Genomic DNA, 27,862 nt, shown 5'->3' on the forward strand with positions numbered 1-27,862 from the left:
GGTCAGCAGGGAGCGGAGCGCATGCGTTGCATTGGTGACGTTATTGGGTGGGCCGGTCTTCAACTTCTCTGTTCCCAATTGGGTCCTAGTGCCCGTAAAATGCATGTTTTGCCAGTTGATGTTTGCAGCCGAAAGGAGTTCAAGGGCCATGTTTATATTCAGTGGGAGAAGTTGCAGCCCCTGTCTCGTCCCTGAAGGGCTGCTTCTCCATTTTTGGGTACGCTTAAGCCCCACAACCCTAACCTTTGGCTACCCAGTCTGGAGGGGCTGGGTAAGTCAGAGGATCTTCTCCTGGCCCTGCACTTGGTTCAAAGAACAATTTGTAGATCCAGGATGGGTAGGTCATATAGGAGGGGGGCGGGGGAGGTTACACAAGTTGTCAGCCTCTCTTTCGCAGTCTCATCCGTGCCCGGTAACCATGGAGAGGGAGCATGCAGTATCCACTACTTGATACTTTGTAGAACATCAGCAGACAGAGTGTTTCATGGATATTGGGAATAATATCCTGATTATTCAGAAAGGTGGTGACTAGTGGTGTACCGCAGGGATCAGTGCTTGGGCCCCAGCTATTCTTGATATATATAAATGACTTGGATGAGGGAACCAAATGCAATATTTTCAAGTTTGCTGATGACACAAAACTGGGTGGGGCTGAGTTTTGAGGAAGATACAAGGAGGCTGCAGGACGATTGAGACAAGTTGTGCATGTGGGCAAACACATGGCAGATGCATAATGTGGATAAATGTGAAGTTATACGCTTCGGTGTGAAAAACAGAAAGGCAGAGTATTAATTAAGTGGTAATGTATTGGGAAATGTGGATGTACAAAGGTGTCCTTGTACACCAGTCAATGAAAGTAAATAGACAAGAGCAGCAAGCAATTACAAAGGCAATTGGTATGTTGGCCTTTGTTGCAAAAGCATTTGAGTTCAGAAGTAGGGATGTCTTCCTGCAGTTATACAAGGCCTTGGTGAGGCCATACCTGGAGTATTGCATGCAGTTTTGGTCTCTCTACTGAAGAAAGGATATACTTGCCATAGAGGGAGTGCAGCAAAGGTTCAATAGGCTAATACTGGGGATGGCAGGCCTGTCGTATGAGGAGAGATTGGTTCGACTGGGTCTGTATTCACTAGAGGTTAGAAGAATGAGAGGGGATCTGATTGAAATGTATAAAATTCTAACAGGGCTAGACAGACTGGATGCAGGAAGGATGTTTCCCCTGGTTGGGGAATCTAGAACGAGGGGCCACAGTCTTAAGATACAGAGCAGGCCATTTAGGACTGAGATGTTGAAAAATTTCTTCACTCAGAGGGTGGTCAATCTGTGGAATTCTCTACCACAGTAGGCTGTGGAGGCCGGGTCACTGAGTATATTCAAGGAAGAAATTGATAATTTTTTGGATATTAGGGGCATCAAGGGATATGGGGAGAAAGTGGGAACATGGCGTTGAGATGGAGGATCACTGTGACCATATTGAATAGCAGAACAGGTTCGAAGGACCAAATGGCCTACTCCTGCTCCTAGTTTCTATGATTGAACCACATCTTTGGGGAGACAAGACAAGAAAGAATGTTCCGTAGGAACTAGAATTGCCTATTCTGAATTACTGCCCTGGGCTGACAGTGATACTGACACTGTGAACTCCTTTTGCAGGGGATTAGAAGGGGATAATTTGCAAAACTTTCTGAAGATCTGATAAAGTCACTTGATTCATTAGGACCTGAACATCATCGACATTTGCATGTGGAAGAAGAATTTTTTGTACGTTCTGTTGTGGGAAAAGATTTCAAACATTAGTGTGACTGGAGAAGCACCGAGACAGACACACACCAAAATGAGAGTGTTCCAATGAACTGACTGTGGAAAAAGCTTTAACCAGTTACACAACCTGAAAAAAAATCACACCATTCAGTGAGAAGAGACTGTGAACGTGTTGTGTGTGTGGACGAGGCTTCAATTGATCATCTAACCTGGAGAGATACAAGAATACTGACACCATGGAGAAACCACGGAAATGTGGAGCCTGTGGGAAGGGATTCAGATCCCCGTCTGAGTTGGAAATTCATCAACGCAGTCACACTGGGGAGAGGCCATTTGCCTGCTCAGAGTGTGGGAAGGAATTCACGCGACTAACCCACCTCACTGCACATCAACTTGCTCACTCTGACATGAGACCTTTTAAATGTTCCAACTGCGAGAAGAGCTTTAAAAGAAAACAAAACCTGCTGACTCACCAGCGAGTTCACACTGGGGAGAGGCCATTCACCTGCTCCGAGTGTGGGAAGGAATTCACTCAGTTATCCAGCCGGCAGTTACACGGGCGAGTTCACACTGGGGAGAGGCCATTCACCTGCCCTGAGTGTGGGATGGCATTCACTCAGTTATGCAAGCTGTTGGATCATCAGCGAGTTCACACTGGAGAGAGACCGTTTACCTGCTGTGTGTGTGGGAAGGGATTCACTCAGTTATCCACCTTGCTGAGACACAAGCGCATTCACACTGGGGTGAGACCATTCACCTGCTCCAAGTGTGGAAAGGGATTCACTCAGCTCACCCAACTTACTTCACACTCTGACACGAGACCTTTTAAATGCACCAACTGTGAGAGGAGCTTTAAAGGCAAAATGGATCTACTGACTCATCAGTGCACTCACACTGGAGAGAGGCCATGCTGTGTGTGTGGGAAGGGATTCGTTCTGCATTCCCTCAGGCTGAAACACCAGCGCATTCACACCAGGGAGAGACCATTCACCTGCTCCGTCTGTGAGAAGGGATTCTCTCGTTCATCAACCCTGCAGACACACCAGCAAGTTCACAAGTTGCAGGGGTTGGATTCTGCTCTTATTGCTGCTGTTAATCACATCCAGGAGTGAACCATGTTTGTTCTGAAAGTTGGAGTTTGTTTCAGTTGATATTAATAATCTCTGTAACTGGGATGGAATTTAATATTCTGGATATAGATTAAATAAATCAGCTTTGTGTCAAACACACAGTGTTCGAACCCTTTATTTCTCTAAGATAGGAGGAGACTGATTGATATCCTGTTACCGACTGTTCCATTTTTGGGCCTTTTCTCCTTTGTTAATGGAGACTTGTATTTATATAGCGCCTTTCACAACTTCAGGATGACCCAAAGTGCTTTACAGCCAATTAAGTTCTTTTGAAGTGTAATCACTGTTGTAATGTAGGAAATACAGTTGCCAAATTATGCACAGCATGATCCCACTAATAGAAATGTGACTGTGACCAGATAATCTGTTCAGTGGTGTATGTTAAGGATAAATATGAAGCAGTACAGCAGGGAGAACTGCCCTTCTCTTTAGAATAACAATGGGGGAACTTTTACACCAACTGAGAGGGCAGATGGGGCCATAGTTGTAGGTCTCATCTGAAAGACGGGACCTCTGACAGTGCAGTGCTCCCTCAGTACTGCATCAGAATATCAACCTGGATTTTCTGCTCATGTTTCTGGATATGGATTTGAACCCACAACCTCTTGACTCAAAGATAAGAATACAACCACTGAGCCACAACTAACACCTCATCATTACTCTAGATTATTTCAGTTCTCATGCCCTCAGTTACTCTCATGGACAAGTGTAAGATTTTAGTCCAGGAGTCACAGATTACCCAAAAAAAACATTGAAGTCCTAGGTAATCTTAAAGCATTTTACTAAGAAGCAATAGTTTAGATACGATACATCAGTTAAACAGGCAGAAAAAACATATGGCCCATAACAGGTGAGAACGGTTTACTAGTCCTGGATTGGACAAATGGATGTGAAGAAGCAGGGGGACGCTGATCTCCATGGCTGGAAGTGGCAGTCTCCTCGGAATGGTTTACTGGTCCCGGATCAGGGAGATGCTAATCTCCGTGGCTGGAGGTGGCAGTCTCCTCCGAATGGTTTACTGGTCTCAGATCGGGGGGTGGGGGGTTCCTGATCTCCATGGCTGGAGGTGACAGTCTCCTCGGAATGGTTTACTGGTCCTGGATCAAGGGGATGCTAATCTCCGTGGCTGGAGGTGGCAGTCTCCTCGGAATGGATTACTGGTCCTGGATCATGGGGATGCTGATTTCCGTGGCTGGAGGTGGCAGTCTCTTCCTTTCTCCGTCTCCTTGAGTCAAAGTGTTTGTCTGAAGCCAGCACGGATCACTTTGAGAAGCTCTTTGTTGTCTGACGTGATTTTATCTTTTGGCAGACTGTTTATATACGTTATTCCTGGGGGTCTTTTGTCAATCACTTATTCAATTGTCAAGGGACAGATATTCAAGTTAATCCCTCCTATTTCCACTGGAAATCCATCAAGTCATTTTGTAGCTTGTCAATCTCCAGGACATCCTGTTTAATCTTTACTCAGACAGTTAGTTAACATTTGGGTTATGAGATCTCCCCACCCTATCAAGTTTGTCTTGTTTTAGGGTCTGTGCCAGAGACATGTCCTTGGCAGAGATAACAGGCAACCCAGGAAGCTTTCTTCATAAGTGAGAAAGAGATTCCTATAGTCAATAAATTTCTTTAAAAACTACAAGCTTGTTGGACAGTGATTTCTTACACATCTCCCAGCGTCAAGAACTGAATATCCTTACTGACTTCTCACATCTTATTTCTGGCTCACCCAGCTATTTCTAAGCTATGAGCTTGTTCTCCTAATTTGTTGATTGCAAAATCAGCAACACAAAATCTTTGAGCTGCCACCAAGAATTGATGTAAAAGCTGCTCAGTGAAATGATAACTATCGACTTTGATTCATCCTCCCCACCTACAGATCATCTCACACAATTCTAAATTATTGGCATATTGTAAATATATATGGTTGAAACAAAAGTTCATTCATGGAGTTGAAAGATTCTCCAGCTCTCTGTTCACTGGCACCCACCTTGTGGATATTTTCTAAATCCAGATTCTATATCCCTCTTCACTTTAATTTTACTCCCTCTGATAGATACCAGTGTGTTTAATTCTTTCCAGATTGTTTTAAAGTCAGTTTCTCAATGGAATTTGTGTCACTACTTTGATGATTTAAAATGTTAACTCAGTCTATGACCACATTAATCACTTCATGTTGTTCTGTTGTCGAGTAGCTGAGCATGTCTGGGACCCAGTCTTCAGTGCAGCTTCACCATGCATTTCTGCATTTTAGTTACTCCATACATAACAAATCACATCTGCACACTCACACTGGTATCCCAAAATCATGCTCCCTGTGCCACCTGATACAGGTCATTCTTGGACTTTCAGGTAATCTTACCAAAGCCCAGGGTGGGGCTGGTGGGGGTGTCTATCTGAAGATCTTTGTTTATCTCTCCCTGCATGGTGCGATGTCTCAGATAGTGGCCAGTTTATCAAATTCAGTTTTCTGAAAAGGTTCAGAGGCAAGGATACAAACATCTCCAAGAGAAAGCTACTAATTTACAAGTCTCATCTACATTTTTCTGACTTTCACTGGAATGTACCTGGATACCAGATTGATCTATTGTGTTGAATTATACCCAGGGTGAATTATTCCAATTCCCATTTGGTGGTGCGATTTTCTCTATCTTTTATTCTAAGTGGGACATCGTATTAATTACCATTCCATCTAATTCAGGAGCCCTGGAGTAACTTTACTGTCCAATTCAGTATTTGCATAATCTGGTGTTTGTGCATCAGAGACAGATGTGCTCATTTCAAGGTGACTTCGATATCTCCCCTTCTCTACCACTACGTCTTGGTAGATAACAAATGGGATAAAGCCAAATCTTGAAAAGGCAAAGTCTTTAGTTCAATTTGTAACCACATTGTCAGTTGAAAGGGCCAATAGCTGAAGTCACTGGGTGTCTGGAGCTGCTAGCCCGGGTACTTGATTCACGCAGCAACCAGCCAATCTGTTCCTAATTCACATGGCCTCTATCATTGCCTCTAGCTGCTGCTCAACAGGGTCAGGACTCAGTTGTACAGGAGCAGAGAGAAAGCAGGGCTCACCGTTACTGTCAGCCTCCACATGGCACCTATTGTGACAGTGACGGACATAGTGGCCCAGGCGGTTATGATTATAACAATGCACCGAGGCATCCCTTCCTGGCAACGAGTTCCTGGAAAGTCCAGGTTTCCGGTTGGGCTATGGGCCTTTGATGGCCATTACCTTCACCTTCCTGGGTGCTCAGGTCCACGGATCTGATCCCAGATTATATGGGGATGGGGGAGCAACTCATCCTAGTGCATTGTTTAAGTGTTACAAATGACCAATGCACTACGGACTAACAGCTGGAGCCCTTTCTAAAGAGTGCATGTTAAGCACTCAGGTTTACTTTTTACGACTCCCCCAAGAATTCTCTTTTAAGACACTTCAATATTAAAGTTATTGACTTCTATCAGGACCACTCATAAACATGCCACAGTCCTCTGGAGAATTCTCTTCAACTCCAGCTATTCTCAGAGGTCAAACTTTCAATGGTCATCTCTTGACTGTGATTGCCTCAGTCCCTTGTCCTAATAAGCTAATCTGCTTGTTGCTTTCTTTACTGCAAGTCTCTGTGAGGATCACTGTAGATTCTCCCACTAGCTTTAAACTATGAGACCTTCTGGCTTCTGTTCCCTCACAAAATTCAAACTGAGATGAAGTCTTACCTGCGTTCCACATGGTGAATCATTAAGTTAGTTTTTTTTTAAACTCTGTTCACAGCAAAGGTCTATTTAACTGTCATTTCCTTTGGCTATCTTCTCTCGGTGCGCTACAAACCACATGAGGTCCAAACTGCAACTAACTTTGCAAACACCCAGATAAATTGAAACCAGAGAATCACCCTAAGTTCCCCCAACTCCATGACAACTTAGCCTTTTCTGCAATGTTCTGAAACTGACCTTTACGTTAATTATCCCCCATATACAATTTCTTCATTGATCTGATGAAGTAAATGAATTTTCAGTTCCAGGTTTTACGGAATGCTTTTTAATCCCGAAAACAAAAACAACTCACTTGACGGCCTTGGTTCTTGCAAGCATTGCTGACATCATGTCTCCAGCTCTTTAGCTAAGTAAGCCCACCTGCTTATGATCTTACCTTTCTAGCTGTTAACCTCTTAAGTCAACATGGCCCCCGATTTTTTAAGCGTAAGAGAGTCCAAGCATGCTTGAGTTCAATTTATCCCATTTTCTACAGTTAAGACTTTAATTCCAAAAACCAAAAGCTATGCTCTAAAACGCATGAACCATGAACTAGATATCTGCTACAACAGACAGTTTATGTCTGGTTCATGAGATCCAATCGTATCAGGGTTAGAAATATCTTTGTAAGGGCCTGTGCTAGAGACATGCCCTTGGCAGAGATAAAAGGCCTGTCCTTTGTTTGTCACCCAGCAAGTTTCTTCATAAGAGAGCGTGAGCAATTTCTATAATATTCCATAAATTTAAGATTTTATATGTTTATTAGATGGCAATTTCTCACAGTCTGGTACTTGGATTGGGCTTGTCTCCATTCCCGTGCTGAGGGGATTTCTGTGCCAGACAGGACAGGTAACATTTGGGGTCTCTCGATTCTCCACCGGTTCCCATTCCCCTTCTTTCTGGTGGATAATGAAGGTGTCACTGTGAATAATGTGCAAGTCAGTAAGAATTGTAAGCAGGGATTAATCAGCACTTTCTGAATGGAGATGTTAATCAGTGGAACCTTCCAGACACTGATTTGTACAGTTCGTACCAAAGATCAATTTAGGATTGAAATAAAAGTTCATAATCTTTTTGTGAACTAATTTCGGATGATAATTCCGATATTATGGAGAAAGATCACACAGACAGTGGTTCTTAAAAGGGACACTGTAACCCTGATAACACAATTAGTTATAGATCCAGAATATTAAACTGCAGTCCAATTACAGGCATTATTAACGTCAGTAGAAACAAACCCCAACTGTCAGAATGAACATGGTTCAGTCCTGATTGTGATTAACAGCAGCACTATAACAGAATCCAGTCCCTGCAGTCACTTGTGACATCGCTGGTGCTTCAACAGTTGGGATGAATCAATGAATCCCTTCCCACACTTGGAGCAGGTAAACGGTCTCTCTCCGGTGTGAACTCGTTCGTGTCTCAGCAGTTGGCATGAATCAGTGAATCCCTTCCCACACATGGAGCAGGTGAACGGCCTCTCCCCAGTGTGAACTCGCTGGTGTACAGTGAGACTGCCTGAATGCCTGAAGCTCTTTCCACAGTCAGTGCAGCTGAATGGTTTCTCCCCAGTGTGAACTCGTTGATGTTTCAGCAGGGTGGATGAAAGCCTAAAGCTCATTCCACAGGAAGTGCAGCTGAACGGTTTCACCTCAGTGTGAACTCGCTGGTGTGACACTAGGTTAGATGAATTAATGAATCCCTTCCCACACACGGAGCAGATGAATGGCCTCTCCCCGGTGTGAACTCGCCGGTGTAATGCTAGGTTGTATGACTGAATGAATCCTTTCCCACACACTGAACAGGTGAATGGCCTCTCCCCAGTGTGAACTCGCTGGTGTAATGCTAGGTTGGATGACTGAGTGAATTTCTTCCCACACACGGAGCAGGTGAACGGTCTCTCCCCAGTGTGCATGCGTCGATGAGTTTCCAGCTTGGACGGACAAGTGAATGCCTTTCCACAGTCCACACATTTCCACGGTTTCTCCGTGGTGTCGGTGTCCTCGTGCCTCTCCAGATTGGACAATTAATTGAAGCCTCGTCCACACACAGAACACATGAACGATATCTCCCCACTGTGAATGTTGTGATGTCTTTCAGGCTGTGGAACTGGTTAAGATTCTTTCCACAGTCAGTGCACTAGATCACTGTCACTCGGGTGTGTGTGTGTCTCGGTGCTTTATCAGTCACACTAATGTTTGAAATATTTTCCCACAGACAGATCAATCATTTCTACCTCCACAGTCAAAGACCAATGATATTCAGTTCCCGATGAATCAAATGACTTTCAGGTCTTGATGTGATGTTTGGTTTGAGTTTCCCCTCTGCAAATTCTCTCCTTCTAAAAGGGGTTTACAAAAGTCATTACTGTAAGTCCAGGACAGAAACTCAGAACAGACAGTTCTAGTTTCTATTGAACATTTTTCCTCTCCCATTTCCCCCAAAACCACAGATCTCCATCTCACACACCCTCTCTCCTCCTTGTGCTGAAATCCGAATAAAGTGTTGGATAATCCTTTCCATATCCTTTCAACAAATTTGTACAACTAGAGATAACAATATGTTTGATGATTCACTTCATTCATGACTTGTGACAAAACATTAATCTGAAACACCCTGACCTGACCACACAGGATAGCAGACGTTAACCTTGTGTCCAGAACTCACTATGTGGAGATTTAATGAGCAATCGTGAAGGTGGGTTCTCCAAACCTCCCAGGGTTTCCTTCCTTCTTTACCTCCCTCTCTAACTAAGTTAAACCTAATATCGGTCTCAGGTCCCATTCTGTTTCTGGTTTTCTTCTTGCTGACTAATTACCTCCTGTTAAACATTGTGAAGACTGAAGCCACTGTTTTTGGTCCCAGCTCCAATCTCCATTTCCCAACAACCAACTCCATCCCTCTCCCTTTCAATACTCTGAGATTAAGCCAGTCTGTTCACCATCTTGGTGTCATATTTGATCCCGAGATGAATTTCTAACCTCAAATCTGTGCCATCACTAAGACTATCGGTTTCCACCTCCGTAACATTGCCTGACCTCACTCGTCTCAGCACATCTGTTCCCGAAACACTCATCCACACCTTTATCACCTCCAGACTCGACTGTTCCAACGCGCTCCTGGCTGGTCTCCCACATCCTACCCTCTGTAAACTTAAGGCCATCCAAAAGTCTGCTGCCTGAGTTTGAACTCACAGCAAGTCCTGTTCCTCTATCACCCTGTGCTCCCTAACTTGCATTGGCTCCCAGTCGAGCAACGTCTTGATTTTAAAATTCTCCTCCTTGTGTTCAAATCCCTTCAGGGCCTCGACCCTCCCTATCTCTATAATCTCCTCCAGTCCCAAAACCCTCTGAGATATCTGTGTCGCTCTAATTCTGACCTCTTGTACATTCCCTGTTATAATCGCTCCAAGCCTGCTGGCCATGTCTTGTTCCCTCAGCCCCAAGCTCTGGAATTCCCTCCCTCCATCTCTCAGTCTCTACCTCACTTTCCTCCTTTCAGACACTTTTTAAAACCTACCTCTTTGACCAAGCTTTTGTTCATCTGCACTCATATCTCCTCATGTGTCGCGGTGTCACACTTTGTTTTATAATTTTCCCTGTGAATTGCACTGGGATGGTTCCTGATGCTAAAGGCTCTATATAAATAGAAGTTGTTGTTGTTGTTGACTGTAACCCTGACCTCCTGACTTACAACAACACATTGATTTCACAAACTCTCTGATTTTTTTGCCTCCCGCGGGTTTGCGGCCTCTATAAAGATGCCGGCCGTTAACTCAGTCCTGTCGGCGGGAAAAACCGCAGCTGTCCGTCACCCCCTCCCATACAAACGCGGGACCAGAAGCTTCTTATTCAGGTTTGGGGCCGACGGGATTCACTCCAGCTACAGCATCAGCACTGCGCATGCTTCACCTCGCAAAGGTGATTGATGGCAGTTCCGGACCTATAGGAAGAGGGGGCGGGTTTGGAGGCCCAGCGGCAGCGACAGGTCCTCTAACCAATCGGAGTGAATGAGGGGCGGGGCTGATGCTGGATCTCCCTGATTGGCTGAAACTCTGCATCATTGTGAAAGCTGATTTGTCATAAATTCCCTCCGGTAACTGGATTTTTTCTTCGCGGTGACAGGCCCGGGGGCAGCCGGTTCACTGGCCGCCATCTTGCGAGCGGGAGTCAGGGCGATTCAGGGAGGCGGGGCTTCCTCCGCGGTGACAGGCCCGGGTTATCCGGACAACCGGCCGCCGCCATCTTGTGCTGAGGGTTTTCCATCCGGGTCTTTAGTGAAGGACAATGAGCTGGAGTCAGTTTGAAAACTGTTCAGAGGAAGGTCTGAAATCAGATTTACATCCAGATACCTGTAAGGACAATAAAGTTTACATCAATTATGTGTTTAAAATGAAATCAGAATGCTGGAAATACTCAGTTCTGAAGAAGAATCATATTGGACTGGAAATGTTAAATCTGTTTCTCTCTTCACAGAAGCTGCCAAACCTGCTGAGGATTTCCAGAACTTTCTGTTTTTATTTCAGATTTCCAGCTATCACCGTATTTTACTAAAATTATGTTTTTTCTAAAAGTTTGTGCATGACTAGTAAAATAATTTCCACCATTTAAATGTACAAATCATTTATTATTTATATTTATCTCTTTAACCGAGACTCAGCTGTTCAGGAACTATGTCAGAAATCACCACAGAAAATACAGTGGAAATCTGGAATTCTGTCGCGATTTCAGCATTTTTTAAAAAATTGACTAATGGGATGTGGGTGTCGCTGGCTGGGCCAGCATTTATTGCCCATCCCTAGTTGCCCTTGCGAAGGTGGTGCTGAGCTGCCTCTTGAACCACTGCAGTCCATGTGGTGTAGGTACACCCACAGTGCTGTTAGGAAGGGAGTTCCAGGATTTTGACCCAGCGACAGTGAAGGAACGGCCGATATATTTCCAAGCCAGGATGGTGAGTGACTTGGAGGGGAATTTCCAGGTGATGGTGTTCCCTTCTATCTGCTGTCCCTGTCCTTCTTGATCATAGCGGCCATGAGTTTGGAAGGTGCTGCTGAAGGAGCCTTGGTGAGTTCCTGCAGTGCATCTCGTAGATGGTACACACCGCTGCTACTGTGCGTCAGTGATGGAGGGAGTGAATGTTTGTGGATGTGGTGCCAATCAAGTGGGCCGCTTTGTCTTGAATGGTGTCCAGCTTCTTGAGTGTTGTGGAAGCAGCACTCATCCAGGCAAGCGGGGAGTATTCCATCGCACTCCTGACTTGTGCCTAGTAGATGATGGACAGGCTTTGGGGAGTCGGGAAGTAACTTACTCACCTTAGGGTTCCTAGCCTCTGACCTCTTGTAGCTACAGTATTTATATGGATAGTCGAATTCAGTTTCTGTCAATGGTAACCCCCAGAATATTAATAGTGGGGAACTCAGTGATGCTAATGCCATTGAATGTCAAGGCTTGATGCTTCGATTCTCTCCTGTCAGAGATGGTCATTGCCTGGCACTTCTGTGACGGAAATGTTATTTGCCACATGTCAGCCCAAGCCTGGATATTGTCCAGGACTTGCTGCATTTGCATATGGACTGCTTCAGTATCTGAGGAGTTGCGAATAGTGCTGAGCATTGTGCAACCATCAACAAACATCCCCACCTCTGACCTCATGATGGAAGGAAAGTCATTGATGAAGCAACTGAAGATGGTTGGGCCTAGGCCACTATCCTGAAGAACTCCTGCAGTAATGTCCTGGAGCTGAGATGATGGACTTCCAACAACCTCAGCCATCTTCCTTTGTGCTAGGTATTGAAAATTGAAAAATTGAGATTGCTGGATGTTTATGAGGCAAGGATATTAACGGTTATGGAATCAGTGTGGTTTGGATTTAACATCCAGGTAAAGCATCTGCATCCTGGAGCTCAATATCTGATGTTGGACTGATTCTGTTTTTGTTTTGAAGGCGGTGTAGGTTTCCTGTCTGTTCTTTAGATTATCTCCATGCTTGAGGGTAATTTTCTGAAGGTGAGATACAGGAAAGTAAATGGAGAAGAGGATTAGTGCTATGACATAGCCTTGTCTGATCCCAGTCTTCACTGAGATAGGGTCTGTGGTGGCTCCGTTGATGAGGATCACGGCTTTCATGTCATCGTGGAGTAGGTGGAGGATGGTGACAAAGTTCTGAGGGTAGCTGAATTTGAGGAGAATACTGCATGAAACTCAACAAGTCGCCTCAACAAGAAACTTTCTCTCTCATGCCCCCTGTTTCATTTTATTCTTCGTCTCATCCGACGCCTCAACAAGAAACTTTGTCTCTGTCATTCGGACTCAAAACGTTAACTATGTTCCTCTCCGCAGATGCTGCCAGACCTGCTGAGTTTTTCCAGGTATTTTTGTTTTTGTACTGCATAAAACTTCATGTTTGACAGTGTAAAAGGCTTTTGTGAGGTTGAAAAAGGGCCAGTACAGCGGTTGGTGCTGTTCCTTGGATTTTTCTTGGGTTTGCCATCCAGTAAAGATTATGCCTGCGGTGCCTCTCAATAGGGGAAAACTACACTGTGAATCTGGAAGGAGATTTTCAGCCACTAAGAGGAGGTGATTGAGGAGGATCCTTGTAATGGTTTTCCTTGTGGCAGGCAGCAGGGAGACTCCCCTGTAATTACCACAATCAGACTTGTCCCTCTCCTTGAATACAGTCACAGAGATGCCCCGGCGTTCATTCCTCTTCCCAGTGAGGAATACCAGATTGTCCAGCTGTGCCAGGAGCGTAACTCCACCATGTTTCAGAATTTTAGCTGGGATTCCATCTGCTCCAGATCTTGTTGTTTTTCAGCTGTCAAATGGCTTTTTTACCTTCACTCTGGACCATGGTAGCACCGAGGCTGAGCGGGATGGGGTATTGAGGAATGGAGTTGAAGACATTGAAGTCAAAGACAGAGTCTTGGTTGAGGAGTTCTCCATAATGTTTTCTCCAGTGAGTACTGACCGCCTCCCTCTCTTTGAAGAGGTTCCCTCCATGCTTGGCTCTTGGTGGGGTTGGCCCTTGAGTGTTTGGGTCGTAGATGGTCTTGACAGCGCTGATGAAACCACGCATGTCGTTGGTGTCTGTGAGTTGTTAGCTCTCCTATGCACTTTCTACCCACCATTTGTTTTCTGTTTTGTGGGCTTTAAAACCTTCCCCCGTCGACTGTGAGATCCAGGAAAATGAGGATTGTTTTCCATATCATGGCAGCTTCTTTTTGACGGAGGCAGCCATAGACGATTAAATACATTGTCACCTCTAATCTTCCAGCTCAGCCTTTGGCTGAATGAGGAGATGAGTATTTGAGGATGAAGATCTCAAATTCGAGACAGAGATAATGGTTTACTGGGCAGCAATGATCCCCACACTCCCAAAGGCTTCAGAGACTTGGACAACCTAGAACAAGCACCTCAGAGCATTGGAGAAGTCCCACCAGCAAACTTGGAGAATCACAAGATCCCTCAAATCTGGTGGGAAAAAAGGTGGTCAGCCAGCAGTGTCCTCTCCCAAGCCAACGTTCTCAGCATTGAGGTGATAACCACTCAAAACCAGCTCCACTGTGCAGGAGGTGTCATTCGTGTGCCTGACATCAGACTCCTGTAACAGCTGCTCTTCTTAGAACTGAGTCACATCAGGAGACTCCCAGGAGAAGAAAGGAAACACTTAGGATTGTCCTCAAAACATCCCCAGACAGACCAAACATCCCCACAGTCTCATAGGATTGTGACAAATAGAAGGTTTATTTGTGAAGGCACTGATCACATTGAAAGACTTCATTGAGAGTATGCAGGGGCAAGGTTAGGGCATCAGAGAGCACACAACCCACCAACACCTTCTCTATCCAACCCTTCAATCACCACCTGCCCATATGTGACACAGTCTGCTGAACGCGCCTTGGACATATCTCTAAACCCATTGAACGAGAATGAAAGCAAATCATACTCAATCCTGAGGGACTGCTTAAGAAAGGGAGTCAGGATGAATCAGAGGGGCGGGGCTTCCTCAGTGACAGACCCAGATCACCCAGGCAACCGGCCAGCATCTTGGGAGAGGCATTTTCAGCCGGCAGGGTGCATGCGTGACCATCTTGATAAGGAAACAGAGAGTGGGCAGAGCTTCAGGGTTCCAGTAACCAGGAGAGAAATGATTGACTGATTCATTTTACTCTGCACACAAGGGTTGGAGTACTGAACCCACTCAGAGTAGAGAGAGGGAGGAAACTGTGAGTGGAAGAAAGAAATGGTGAGATGCGTTTGGATTTCAGCCCAGAGAGGGGGGAAGATTGTGTGGGATGGGGATTTACAGCTTTAGGGAAAATTGTTCCATAGAAACTAGAATTGTCTGTTTTGAATTTCTGTCTTCTTCTTACAGTGACTCCATTTTCAAGCATTAGAACTGGAATATTTACAGACAGGGAACACCAACCCTTCAAGATTTAACAGAGTCACTCGATTCATCAGGACTTGAATTCCATCGGACTTCAAATGTGGAAAGACTAAAGCTTGTCTACTCTGTCTTGCAGAATGATTTCAAACATCAGTGTGACTGGAAAAGCGCTGGTGTGAGTGCCCCAGGGAACTGAATGTGGAAAGAGCTTTAATCAGTTACACAGCCTGAAAAAAATCACATCGTTCACAGCGGGGAGAAACCGTACACATGTTCTGTGTGTGAAAAAAGCTTTACTGATCATCCAACCTGGAAAGACACACAGATAGCCGCACCATGGAGAAACCATGGAAATGTGGGGACTGTGGGAAGGGCTTCAGATCCCCGTCTGTGCTGGAAATTCATCACCGCAGTCACACCGGGGAGAGGCCATTCACCTGCTCCATATGTGGGAAGGGATTCACTCAGTTATCCAGCTTACATACCCACCAGCGAATTCACACTGGGGAGAGACCATTTAAATGCTCTCACTGCGGAACTGGGTTCAGGCGATCATCTCAACTCACTGCGCACCAGCAAGTTCACACTGGGGAGAGACCGTTCATTTGCTCTGAGTGTGGGAAGGGATTCACTCAGTCATCCCACCTGATGACACACCAGCACACTCACACTGGGGAGAGGCCATTCATCTGCTCTGAGTGTGGGAAGGGATTTGCTCGGTCATTCACACTGCTGATACATCAGCGCACACACACTGGGGAGAAGCCGTACACCTGCTCCGAGTGTGGGAAGGGATTCCATGTTTCAAGCACTCTGCGGACCCACCAGCGATTTCACACTGGGGAGAGGCCGTTCACCTGCCCCGAGTGTGGAAAGAGATTCATTTGGTCATCTCATTTGCACAGACACCAGCGCACTCACAGTGGGGAGAGGCCATTCACCTGCTCTGTGTGTGGGAAGGGATTTACTCAGCCAAACCACCTGCGGAGACACCAGCGAGTTCACGAGTAACTGCAGGGGTTGGATTCTGCTGTTTCTGCTGCTGTTAATCACATCCAGGGCTGAACGTGTGGTTTAATCCTGAGGTGTGTGAGAAATGTGTCCCAGCTGCTCTCTGCCATGGTTCAGACCTCCTAGACACGGAACAGAAGGCTTCTTTACAACTGTACTTAGAGTCAGGCAGAACATCGGTGAATGCTGGAAACGTGCTGTAAAATCGGAGATTGGTGGAAAATTGTATCTGTTCCTGAGTGAAAGTGAAACAGCAGGTTTAAGTTTCCAGTGAGTATGGTACGAGGATTGAAAATGTTTGTGTGACATTCCTGAATCTACCAACGCAATGCAATAACAACAATAAGTTGCATTTGTATAGAACCTTTAACATAGTAAAACATGTCAAGGAGCTTTACAGATGATCAAAACCTTGGTCAAAGAGGTAGATTCTGAGAAGTATTAAAGAAGTGGAGAAAGAGAGAGCTTTAGAGAGGGAATTCCAGAGCTCGGGACCTTGGGAGCTGAAAGCACGGCCCCCAGTGGTGGAGTGATGTAGGTGGGGGAGTGAGGCAGGGTCACAAATGGAGGAGCATAAGGAGCTCAGAGGGTCGTAGGGCTGGAGGAGATTCCAGCGACTGTCTGTCATGGAGAGAGTGGCTGCCTCCATGGAGATTCAAGCACAGCTCTGAAATGGATATCTCCATGCAGGTCATTACCACGGTCATGCAGGAGATATCTGCTGCCTTAAACAGGATGACAGACATTGTATCTGTGACCTTACAACACGTCACTGATCTCCACCAAGTTGGGCTCTGCAGCAGAGTGGGAGGAATGATGTGCTGCTGGTTCAGGAGAGGGACGATGGAGGAAGGAAACCTGGAACTGGGAACTCCGATCAAAAGCATTCTCAATCATCATGTACTAACCCACCCATCCTCAGGCAGTAGCCTACACACTGCCCCCTCTCCCACCAGCTGAATCTGCCCCTGCACAAATACAGGTGGATCAATCTTTGCCGGGACTCTGAGGGGCTCTGAAATCCAGAGGGTGGAGACCACAAGCCTCTCGGCAGTGAGAGCAGGAATGTGAGCAGCCTGTCTCTCCCTCTGCTGAAACCACACAGGATGCACCATGTAGAAGCAATAGGAAGGGTCTGGGCTAGAAATTATAATTTACCAAGGGTGTGCACAGGGGCGTTTTACAAAATATTAAGTTTCATTTTTCAATAATGACACAGAAAATGTATTGATTGGAACCATTTCCAGTTCTTGTCCATTCTGACATCCCGAGGGCCAGCTCACCCTCTCACTGGGTTCATGCTGAATGTCAATCTGGGCTGGGAGCCATTGGGTGGATGTGCAATGGGTGGATGAGTGGGTGAAGGAATGTTCAGTGAACAGGGAGGGGGAGAGAGGGTTGGTGTTGCTAGTGGGAAGTGTTTATCCTGAAACAGCGATCATTCATTGCTCACTTTGAAATGATCGACCTGTTGTGTCTTTCCCCATTTTTGTTCTTTTAGTTTTCCATGATTTATATATTTGTTTTATTTTTATTAAAACATTCTTGTTGTAACACTGAAATCCAGAGGATTTTAAATCTGTTAACGTCAATCCCCATCAAGTACACAGGAGGACTCTACTGATCCTAACTTTTTCTGTTATCAATAAACAAAAAGATCTTATAAGATGTCCAAATGGGGAATTGTTTTTCTCTGAGACCAGGGATGGTCAGACTATGTCCCAAAGTTCAAATCTGGGCCTTGAGCCTGGGCTACTGGGCCCACGTAGATGGAGCACCATATCCTTCATCCCCAATTTAATTACTCCACCATTGGTGGCTGTGTCTTCAGCTGCCTGGACCTTAAGCTCTGGAATTTCCTCCCTAAACTTCTCCATCTTTCTACTTCACTTTCCTCCTTTAAGACACTCATAACTGACCTCTTTGACCAAGCTTTTGGTCATCTTGCCTAATATGTCCTTCTGCTCATGTGAAACTCCATGGGACATTTTATCATGTTAAAAGCTCGATATAAATATAAGATGTTGCAGTTGTTGTTGTAGCAGTCAGACCCAATCACTTGTTGAGTGAGTGAGGCTATATAAATGTAACTCAGACAGACACAGCTTGTTGGAACAGACTTGGGGAGAAGGAAGCTCTGAACTAATCACTGGACTCCCTGATCTCCACAAATGGGAAAAGGTGATTCTGTCCAAACATTCGAAAATACATTCATCAAAGATGGTTTGTTGTTGTGAGCTGCATTATTTGGTAGAATTAGAGTGAAGGCGTGGGATTGATCCCTGAGTCACCAGTTTAAGGACAGGAGGAGAGAGAATCTGGAGAGGAGAAAAGAGTAAGTTGGAGACTGGACATTGAATCTGGAACAATGAGCAGAGAGGGAGAGGAGTGTGTGGGTCAGAGATTTATAGATTTAGTGGAATGAGAGGGAAAATGTTCCATCGATACTAAAATTGTCTATTCTGAATTTCTATCCTGAATTGACAGTGATGATTTTTGTAAACTCAGCTTACAGGATATTAGAAGGGGAGGATTTGCAGACAAGAAACTTGAACCATATATCTCAACAGGATCTTATGGAATCACTGAATTCATGTAAGATCAGCCTCTGATTATTGCAGGAGAAATGTTTGGTCTGTCTGTGGGAAAAGATTTAAATCATCAACGTGACTGGAAAATCATCAGGGTACACACACCCGAGTCAGAAGCTCATCTCGAGGTCAAATATGACATCAAATGTTCAAAAAGTCCAGTTTAGTCTCAGACAGGTAGCAGGGAGAGGAATGGAGTTAGTAGCTAGGAATGAAAACAATGACTTCAGTCTTCCCAATGTTTAATTAGAGGAAAATTCTGTACATTCACCACTGGATATCAGACAAACAGTCTGATAATGTAACAAAAGTGGAGAGGTTGACAGAGGTGGTGAGGTAGAGCTGGGAGCTGGCAGTGTACATGTGAAAACTGATGTCATTATGTGGAGCAGGTTGATGAGAAATAAGAGGAAGCAAAGGTGGATTTTTTTGGGGATATAAGAGGTAAATGTGGGAGTGAGAAGAGAAGACATTGCAAGTGATTCTCTGACTAGATGAAGAATGGGACCAGGGAAGAACAGCCCTACCCAGCTAGACGACAGTGTAGAGGTGACAGAGCAGCATGATATGGTCAAGCTGTCAAAGGCTGCAGACAGGTCGAGAAGGGAGAGTTTATCTTTGTCACAGTCACATACGATGTCATTTGTGACTTTGATAAGAGCTGGCTCAGTACTGAGGCAGGAGCAAAAACCTGATTGGAGGGATTCAAACATGGAGTTCAGAGAATCACGGACACAGATTCGGGAAATGACAAACTATTCTTGGAGTGTGGAGAGGAAAGGGAGGGTCGAGATGAGGCAGTAGTTTGCAAGGATGATGGAGTCAAGGGTTTGTGCTTTGATGAGGGGGTGATGATGGCAGATTTGAAGGAGAGAGGAACAGTACCTGAAGAGAGAAAACTTAACAATGTCAGCGAACATGGGAAGTTGGGCAATCAGCACTTTAGTGAGCATAAGATGGATGGAGCAGGAGCTGGGTCTCAGGGATAAGATGAGTCCTGAGAGGGCAGGAGGGGAGCTGGGAGAGAAACTAGAGAAAGGTGTGGATTCAGGGTTTGGCCAATGGGGAGCTTGAGAGACAGTTTGGCCCAGTGTGTTCATGGAAGGGAGGGAAGCAGCAGAGGCAGCTGATCAGATTGTCTCAATCTTAGTGACAAAGAAGCTGCATGAGCTCCTTACACTTGTTGTTGGAGGTGAGGATGGAGGGGAGAGGGAGAGCCCTTCAAAAGGAGCTAACTTGTGTTGGAGATATTAAAAAGATTCAACACACTGCATGTTTAACAAAACTGATTTATTTGACTTTTATCCAGAATATTAACTCCTATAACTGGACTGGAATTCATTAACATCAGCAGATCCCAGTGACCCTGGTTCAGTCCTGGATGTGATTAACAGCAAAATCCAATTCACTATAGTTACTCATGAACTCGCTGGTGTGTCAGCAGGTGGGATGACTGAGTGAATCTCTTCCTACACACACAGCAGGTAAATGGCCTCTCCCCAGTGTGAACTCGCTGATGTCTCAGTAGGTTCGATGACTGAGTGAACCCCTTCCCACACTCGGAGCAGGTGAACGGCCTCTCCCCAGTGTGAACCCGCTGGTGTCTCAGCAGTTTGGATGAAAGAGCAAATCTCTTCTCACATTCGGAGCTGGTGAATGGCTTCTCCCCATTGTGAACTCGCTGGTGTGTCAACAGGTGGGATGACTGAATAAATCTTTTCCCACAATCAGAGCAGGTGAAAGGTCTCTCTCCAATGTGAATGCGCTGGTGTTCCATGAGTACAGATGAGTTCCTGAACCCAGTCCCACAGTGAGATACCTGAACGGTCTCTCATCAGTGTGAACACGTTGATGGGATATCAGTTCCCAGGGACTTTTATAGCACTTCCCACCGTCTTGGCATTTAAACAATCTCTCGTCAATATGAACTTGCTGGTGTTTCAGCAGGTTGGATGAGTGAGTGAATCCTTTACCACACTCGGAGCAAGTAAACAGCCTCTCCCCAGTGTGAACTCGCTGGTGCGTCAGCAGGTTGGATGACTGAGCGAATCCCTTCCCACATACAGAGCAGGTGAACAGTCTCTCCCCACAGTGTGAATGCGCCAATGAATTTCCAGCACAGATGGGTGATTGAATCCCTTCTCACAGTCCCCACATGTTGTGACTGCATTTATGTTTTGACAGGTCAGATGATCGGCTGAAGCCTTGTCCACACACACAACATATGTACAGTTTCTCACCACTGTGAATGGTGGTTTTTTCTGCTATGTTCAAAATATGACGATGATATTCAGGTTCCGATAAATTCTGTGACTCTGTCAGATCTTGATGTGATGTTTGGTTTCCCAACTGCAAATCCTCCCCTTCTAATACCCTGTGAAATTGATTTAAAACAGATAAAAGGGAGTGAGAGAGAACCCACAAAAACACAAAAGCAGGTTGTGAAATTGAGCTGAATGAATCTGGTAATTTGTGGGGCCGGCACTAGGAAAAAGTGACATGAAAACTGCCGGGTTGTCGTAAAAACCCAAATTTTTCACTAATGTCCTTCAAGGAAGGGAATCGACCACCCAGTCTGGGCCTACACAAGACCCTAGCCTTTATGGGAGGATAGAACAGAGAGAAAAAGAGAGAAGGACGGTTGGTTGGAGAGGCAAGGGGTGAAGGAGGGAAATTTTGTATGTCTGCAACGCAACAAGAACTTTGACAGAACAACAAAACCTCTCAACCTCCATCACCCAGAAGGACCAAGATAGCAGGTGTATATGAAAACCATCATCTCCAAGTTCCTCTCCAAGTCACACACCGTCTTGACTTGTCTGACATCCTGCACTGGATGATCAGAAATTTCTTCCACTTAAATATTGGGAAGACTGAAGCTGTTGTCATCAGTCTACAAACTCCACTGCCTGGTCACCAACTCCATCCATCTCCCTGGCAACAATCTGAAGCTGAACCAGACTGTTCACACCCATGGCAAAATATTTCACATCTAAATGAGCTTTCAAACACATATCCACATCATCACCATTGTCATATTTTTCCACCTCAGTAATACCGTCCAACTCCACCCTAGTCTCAGCTCATCTGCTGCTGAAACCCTCAACCTTTGTTTTGTTTTCTCTAGGCTTAACTTTCCTAATGCATTCCTGGCCAGCTTCACACAGTCAACCTCCCTGTCATCTTGAGATCGTCCAAAACTCTGCTGTCCATGTACTTACTACTCCAAGTCTTGTTCACCTATCACCCCTGTGCTCACTGAACTACAAAAGCTCCTGGTTTATAACACACCTGTGAAACACCTTGAAAAGGTCAAATACATGAAAACCACTTTACAAATCCAAACTGCTGTTGTTGATTTGGACATTTATCACTGTTCCTCAATCATCACTGAGTGAATAACCTGTAACTCCTTATCATTGTGAGAGCAGCTTCACCACATGGACTGCAGCGGTTCAAGAATGTCAAACATCATCTCCTCCACAGGTAACTCGGGATGGGTAATATGTGCTGCTGGTCTTGTTAGTGAAGGGCAGGGGAGTGGGTTTGATGACTTGATGAAAAAGGACCTACTTGAGGCCAGGAACTAACTTCTACAACCAATGCCTACCCTGAAACAAACTGGCTCTTAACTGGTCCAACTTCTCTGAGTGACACTTGCAATAAAATAATAGCAAAATACTGCAGGTGTTGGAAATCTGAAATAAAAAGAGGGAATGCTGGAAATAGTCAGCAGGTCAGGTAGTATCTGCAGGGAGAGAGAGTTAACATTTCAGGGCATGCAGGATGAATTATGGGGAATAAAAATGGTGCAGAATTTGATGGTCAATATAAGCACAGAAGTGGAAGAGAAATGAGCGATTGTGCAGGAAAAATATTTCCTGACTATTAAAAATAACTGTGGGAAGATAAAACTGGGAAGCCAGCAGCACCTGGTTGGGTGTTGGGCAGCAGTGGAAACCTCATTTAGACACAGTCGGCAGAAGTAACAGTAAAATACTAAACATAGCTCAAATGCACCCATTATTAAAGACAGAAGAACTTAATAGGAGAGAGGTGATCAGGGAGGGCAGAGCAATGGATTTAGATCCACAGTAAAGGAGTTGAACAGCCTCAGAGCCATGGAACCTCTCACAGCATACAACTTAAGCCCAGATATGCAGACAACTGGTTAAAAATACTCATCTCTGAAACAATTTCACTGTTTTCAATTCTATAATCTCCTGCTGGAGCCTGCAGCTGGAAAGATATCAGAAGCACTGGAGTCAGAGAAAAATCTCCCAGTTGAGGAAATACCCGGGGAGGGGGGGTGATGTCACCGAACAATTGTCGGTATGTGATGACATCACAGACATGAACACAGAATATCTGGGTCTGTGCAAACCAGTGATCACCACACATTATGAAGGATGTGAGGGTCCTTGAGAGGATGCAGAGGAGATTTACTAGAATGGTTCCAGGGATGAGGGATTATAGATGCAATGTTGTATTTTAGTTCCAATCAGCAGCAGAATTGTACTCAAACACAACCTGTAACCTCATGGCCTGGGATATCCCCCACTCTACCATCAAGCCAGGGGATCAACCCTGATTCAATGAAGAGTGCAGGAGCAGCACCAGGCATACCTTAAAATGATGTGTCAGCCTGGTGAAGCTATAGCACAGGATTGCTTGCGTGCCAAACAGCATACGCAGAAGTAATAGGCAGGGGTAAAGGATCCCACAACCAATGGATCAGATCTAAGCTCTGCAGTCCTGCCACATCCAGTCATGAATGGTGGTGGACAATTAAACAACTCACTGGAGGAGGAGGCTCCACAAAATCCCCATTCTCAATGATGGAGGAGCCCAGCCATCAGTGCAAAACACAAGGCTGAAGCATTTGCTACAATCTTCAGCCAGAAGTGCAGAGTGGATGATCCATCTCAGCCTCCTCCGGAGGTCCCCAGCATCACAAATACCGGTCTTCAGCCAATTCAGTTTACTCCACATGATATCAATAAACAGCTGAAAGCACTGGATACTGCAAAAGCTATGGGCCCTAACAATATTCCAGCAATAGTACTGAAGACTTGTGCTTCAGAACTTGCCGCGCCCCTAGCCAAGCTGTTCCAGTACAGCTACAACACTGGCATCTACCTGGCTATGTGGAAAATTGCCCAGGTATGTCCTGTACACAAAAGCAGGACAAATCCAACCCAGCCAATTACTGCCCCATCAGTCTACTCTCGATCATCAGTAAAGTAATGGAAGGGGTCATCAACAGTGCAGTCAAGTGGCACTTGCTTAGCAATAAATAACCTGCTCACTGATGGTCAGTTTGGGTTCCGCCAGGGGCACTCAGTTCCTGACCTCATTACAGCCTTGGTTCAAACATGGACAAAAGAGCTGAACACCCGAGGTGAAGTGAGAGTGACTGCCCTTGACATCAAGGCAGCATTTGACAGAGTGTGGCATCAAGGAGGCCGGGTAAAACTGGAGTCAATGGGAATCAGGGGGAAAGCTCTCCACTGGTTGGAGTCATACTGAGCACAAAGGAAGATGGTAATGGTTGTTTGAGGTAAGTCATCTCAGCTCCGGGACATCACTGCAGGAGTTACTCAGGATAGAGTCCTCAGCCCAATCATCTTCAGCTGCTTCACCAACAACCTTCCTTCCAACATAAGGTCAGAAGTGGGGATGTTTGCTGATGATGACAAGATGTTCAGCACCATTCGTGACTCCTCAGATATTGAAGTAGTCCATGTCCAAAGTGCAGCAAAACCTGGACAATATCTAGGTTGGGCTGGCAAGTGGCAAGTAACATTCGCACCACACAAGTGTCAGGCAATGCCAATCTCCAATAAGAGAGAATCCAACCATTGCCCCTTAATGTTCAACTGCATTACCATCACTGAATCCCCCACTATCAACATCTTCAGGGTTGCCTTTGACCAGAAACTGAACTGGACCAGCCATATAAATACCTTGGCTACAAGAGCAGGTCAGTCGCTAGGAATAGTGTGACGGGTAACCCACTTTGAGACTCTTCAAAGCCTGTCCACTATCTACAAGACACAAGTCAGGAGTGTGATGGAATACTCCCCACTTGCCTGGATGAGTGCAGCTCCCACAACACTCAAGAAACTTGACAACATCCAGGACAAAGCAGTCCGCTTGATTGGCGCTACATCCACAAACATTCATTCCCTCCACCACCGAAGCACAGTAGCAGCAGTGTGTACCATCTACAAGATGCACTGCAGGAATTCACCACGGCTCCTTCGACAGCACCTTCCAAACCCATGACCACTATCATCTAGAAGGACAAAGTCAGCAGATAGATGGGAACACCACCAAGAAGTTCCTCTCCAAGTCACTCATCATCCTGACTTGGAAATATATCATCATTCCTTCACTGTCGCTCTATCAAAATCCTAGAACTCCTCTTCCTAACAGCACTGTGGGTGTACCTACACCACATGGACTGCAGCAGTCTAAGAAGGCAGCTCACCACCACCTTCTCAAGGGCAACTAGGGATGAGCAATAAATGCTGGCCGAGCCAGCGAAGCCCAAATCCCATGAATGAATAATATAATGTTAAGTTGGAGAAACTGGAGTTGTACTCCTTGGAACAAAGGAGATTAAGGGGAGATTTGATAGAGGTGTACAAGGTTATGGTACGTTTAATAAGGTAAATAAAGAAAAGCTGTCCCCAATGGGTTATCGTGGATTATGGGACACAGATTTAAGATTTTGGGCAAGATCTACAAGGAGGATGTGAGAAAGAAATTTTCCACAGTAAGTGGTAATGACCTGGAATTCAATTCTTACACTCAGAGGCCGATAAAATCCAGGTCCTTATGAATTGAATGATGCTGTCAGGTGTTGCTGTGATGTTTGGTTTGAGTTCCTTGTCCGCAAACCCTCTTCTAACCCCCTGTAAAATGAGCTTCCAAAATCCATCCCTGTTAGTCCAGGACAGAAATTCACAACACTTTCTCCTCCTGCTGACAGGAACAGGGATGACCGCGCATGCGTCCTGCTGCCCATTAACCCTTGTTGTTGATGGCAGTCCCTCGATTCGAGGATGACGTCTACTCAGGGTAATGAGTTTCCGCTGTGGGTCTTCATGTGACTGAACAGACCCACAGCTCATTGAATACATGGGGCAGAATGTGCCATGAGGTAGTTGGATCAGAAGAACAGGATTTGCTTCCTTTACTTTCCTTCTCTGACCTTTCTCTGCCTCATCAATAATACAATTAGGACTCAAAGGTTAATGCAGCTTGATGGACAAGTTGTCACCATTGTGAACAATGGTAACAAGCTCCTGTCATTACAAACATCGCCCCCTACAAAGATGGCGGCCACGCATGCGCCCTATTGCACATTATCCCACTAAAGACGGCGGCCATTAATTGGCGCCAATATCAAAGAGCTGTGGTCCCACTCGGCGCAAATGGTAACATCTCTTTCGGGTTTGTAACTTCCATAACATGTTTACGAAGCTTCCCTGCCCGATCCATTACTTCCTCCCCTCGCTATCTCACCTTTACCTTTTGTGTATCCAACAAGAATCTTCTCCCAGAGATAAAAACAAAAAACTGTGGATGCTGGAAATCCAAAACAAAAACAGAATTAGCTGGAAAAACTCAGCAGGTCTGGCAGCATAGGCGGAGAAGAAAAGAGTTGACGTTTCGAGTCCTCATGACCCTTCAGCAAAAATGAGTAATATTAGGAGAGGGGTGAAATATAAGCTGGTTTAAGGGAGGGGGGGGGGGGGGTGGTGCGGTGGGGGGAGAGAAGTGGGGTGGTGTGGTTGTAAGGACAAGCAAGCAGTGATAGGAGCAGATAATCAAAAGATGTCACAGACAAAAGAACAAAGAGGCGTTGAAGGTGGTGATATTATCTAAACGAATGTGAAATATGGCTGTGAAAGCGAGTTTTAGTAAACACCTTGTCAAACACCAGGAGAGAAATGAAAAGCAGTGATAGGAGCTCCTAATATTACACAGCTGGGCGATGTTACTCAGGTGGAAATGGATGGTTTTCGTGATTTGTAGTCAGAAGCTCAGCTTGGGCTGAAATGTGACAACAAGATAGTGAATAGTCTGGTTCAGCCTCAGAGAGCTGCAAGAGGGATGGAGACGGTGGTTAGAGAGTGGAGACAATGACTTTCATCTTCCCAACATTTAAATGGAAGAAGTTTCTGCTCATCCAGTACTGGATGTCAGACAAGTCAGGACGGTGTGTGAGTTGGAGGTGGTGGTGTCTATTGACACCTGTTACCTTCGTACTTCTAGGTAGTAGATGTTGAAGGTTTGGGAGATTCTGCCAAAGTTCTGGTTGAGTTGAAGATGTATTAAACACATCTTCACCCCCTGCATCTCCCACCTCTTTCTCTCTTCCCATGGAGGCCAGAATCTTGTGTAGCCCAGACCAGGTGACAGGTTCCATTCCCTGAAGGACATTAGTGAACCAGTTGGGTTTTTAGGACAATCCAGCAATTTTTATGGTCACTTTTTCCTGGTGCCGGCCCCACAAATTACCAGATTCATTCAGCTCAATTTCACAACCTGCCTTTGTGTTTTTGTGGATTCTCTCTCACTCCCTTTTTTCCTGTTTTAAATCAGTTTCACAGGGGATTAGAAGGGGAGGATTTGCAGTCGGGAAACCGAAACAAAACATCACAGCAGAATTTGACATTCGCCTGATTTATCATAACCTGAATATCATTTGATTTTGAACATGGAAGGAAAAAGCACCGTTCACAGTGGAGAGCAATCGTACATGTGTTGTGTGTATGGACGAGGTTTCAACGATCATCTGACCTGTCAAGACACAAGTGCAGCCACATTGGGGAGAAACCACGGAAATGTGGGGACTGTGGGAAGGGATTCAGATTCCCATCTGAGCTGGAAGAGCATTGGCGCTGTCACGCTGGGGAGAGGCCATTCACCTGCTCAACGTGTGGGAAGGGACTTACTCTTTCAGCCAACCTGCTGAGCCACCAGCGAGTTCACAGTGAAGAGAGACCTTTTAAGTGCCCAGACTGTGGGAAGTGCTTTAAAAGTTCCTGCAAGCTGATGTCCCATCAACGTGTTCACACTGACGAGAGACCATTCAGGTGCTCTCACTGTGGGACTGGGTTCAGGCGATCATCTCAATTCACTGTACACCAGTGAATTCACACTGGGGAGAGGCCTTACACCTGCTCGAAGTGTGGGGAGGGATTCCTTCACTTA

The 27,862-nt window shown here is 45.4% G+C and overlaps 3 protein-coding genes across 5 annotated transcripts; 2 read left to right on the forward strand and 1 right to left on the reverse strand.

Annotated features, from left to right (window-relative positions):
* The first annotated feature begins 1,471 nt into the window (after positions 1-1,471).
* Positions 1,472-2,986, forward strand: LOC121270574 (zinc finger protein 239-like). Its single transcript, XM_041175943.1, has one exon. It carries the CDS (start codon positions 1,998-2,000, stop codon positions 2,871-2,873), a length of 876 nt encoding a protein of 291 aa, XP_041031877.1. The 5' UTR covers positions 1,472-1,997; the 3' UTR covers positions 2,874-2,986.
* Positions 2,987-3,657: 671 nt separating this feature from the next.
* Positions 3,658-8,667, reverse strand: LOC121270170 (gastrula zinc finger protein XlCGF8.2DB-like; the record flags this gene model as incomplete). The annotated part of the gene is made up of 1 exon (XM_041175473.1): positions 3,658-8,667. A coding segment is annotated over one exon (708 nt), but the record flags the coding sequence as incomplete, so codon positions are not given.
* A 2,186-nt stretch (positions 8,668-10,853) lies between these two features.
* LOC121270578 (zinc finger protein 239-like) lies at positions 10,854-27,645 on the forward strand. 3 transcript variants are annotated; one of them, XR_005941576.1, is made up of 3 exons: positions 10,854-10,997; positions 15,018-16,313; positions 27,251-27,645. XR_005941576.1 is itself a non-coding variant. In XM_041175950.1 (2 exons), exon 2 carries the CDS (start codon positions 15,369-15,371, stop codon positions 16,041-16,043), a length of 675 nt encoding a protein of 224 aa, XP_041031884.1. In that variant the 5' UTR covers positions 10,854-10,997; positions 15,018-15,368; the 3' UTR covers positions 16,044-18,818. The 3 variants fall into 3 exon arrangements, 2 of the variants coding, with proteins under 2 accessions (XP_041031884.1, XP_041031885.1); XM_041175950.1 differs by lacking the exon at positions 27,251-27,645 and having other exon boundaries at positions 15,018-18,818; XM_041175951.1 differs by lacking the exon at positions 27,251-27,645 and having other exon boundaries at positions 15,169-18,818.
* The last annotated feature ends 217 nt before the right edge of the window (positions 27,646-27,862 follow it).

Source organism: Carcharodon carcharias, chromosome 27 (assembly GCF_017639515.1).
Source record: "Carcharodon carcharias isolate sCarCar2 chromosome 27, sCarCar2.pri, whole genome shotgun sequence".
Taxonomy (NCBI): Eukaryota; Metazoa; Chordata; class Chondrichthyes; order Lamniformes; family Lamnidae; genus Carcharodon; species Carcharodon carcharias.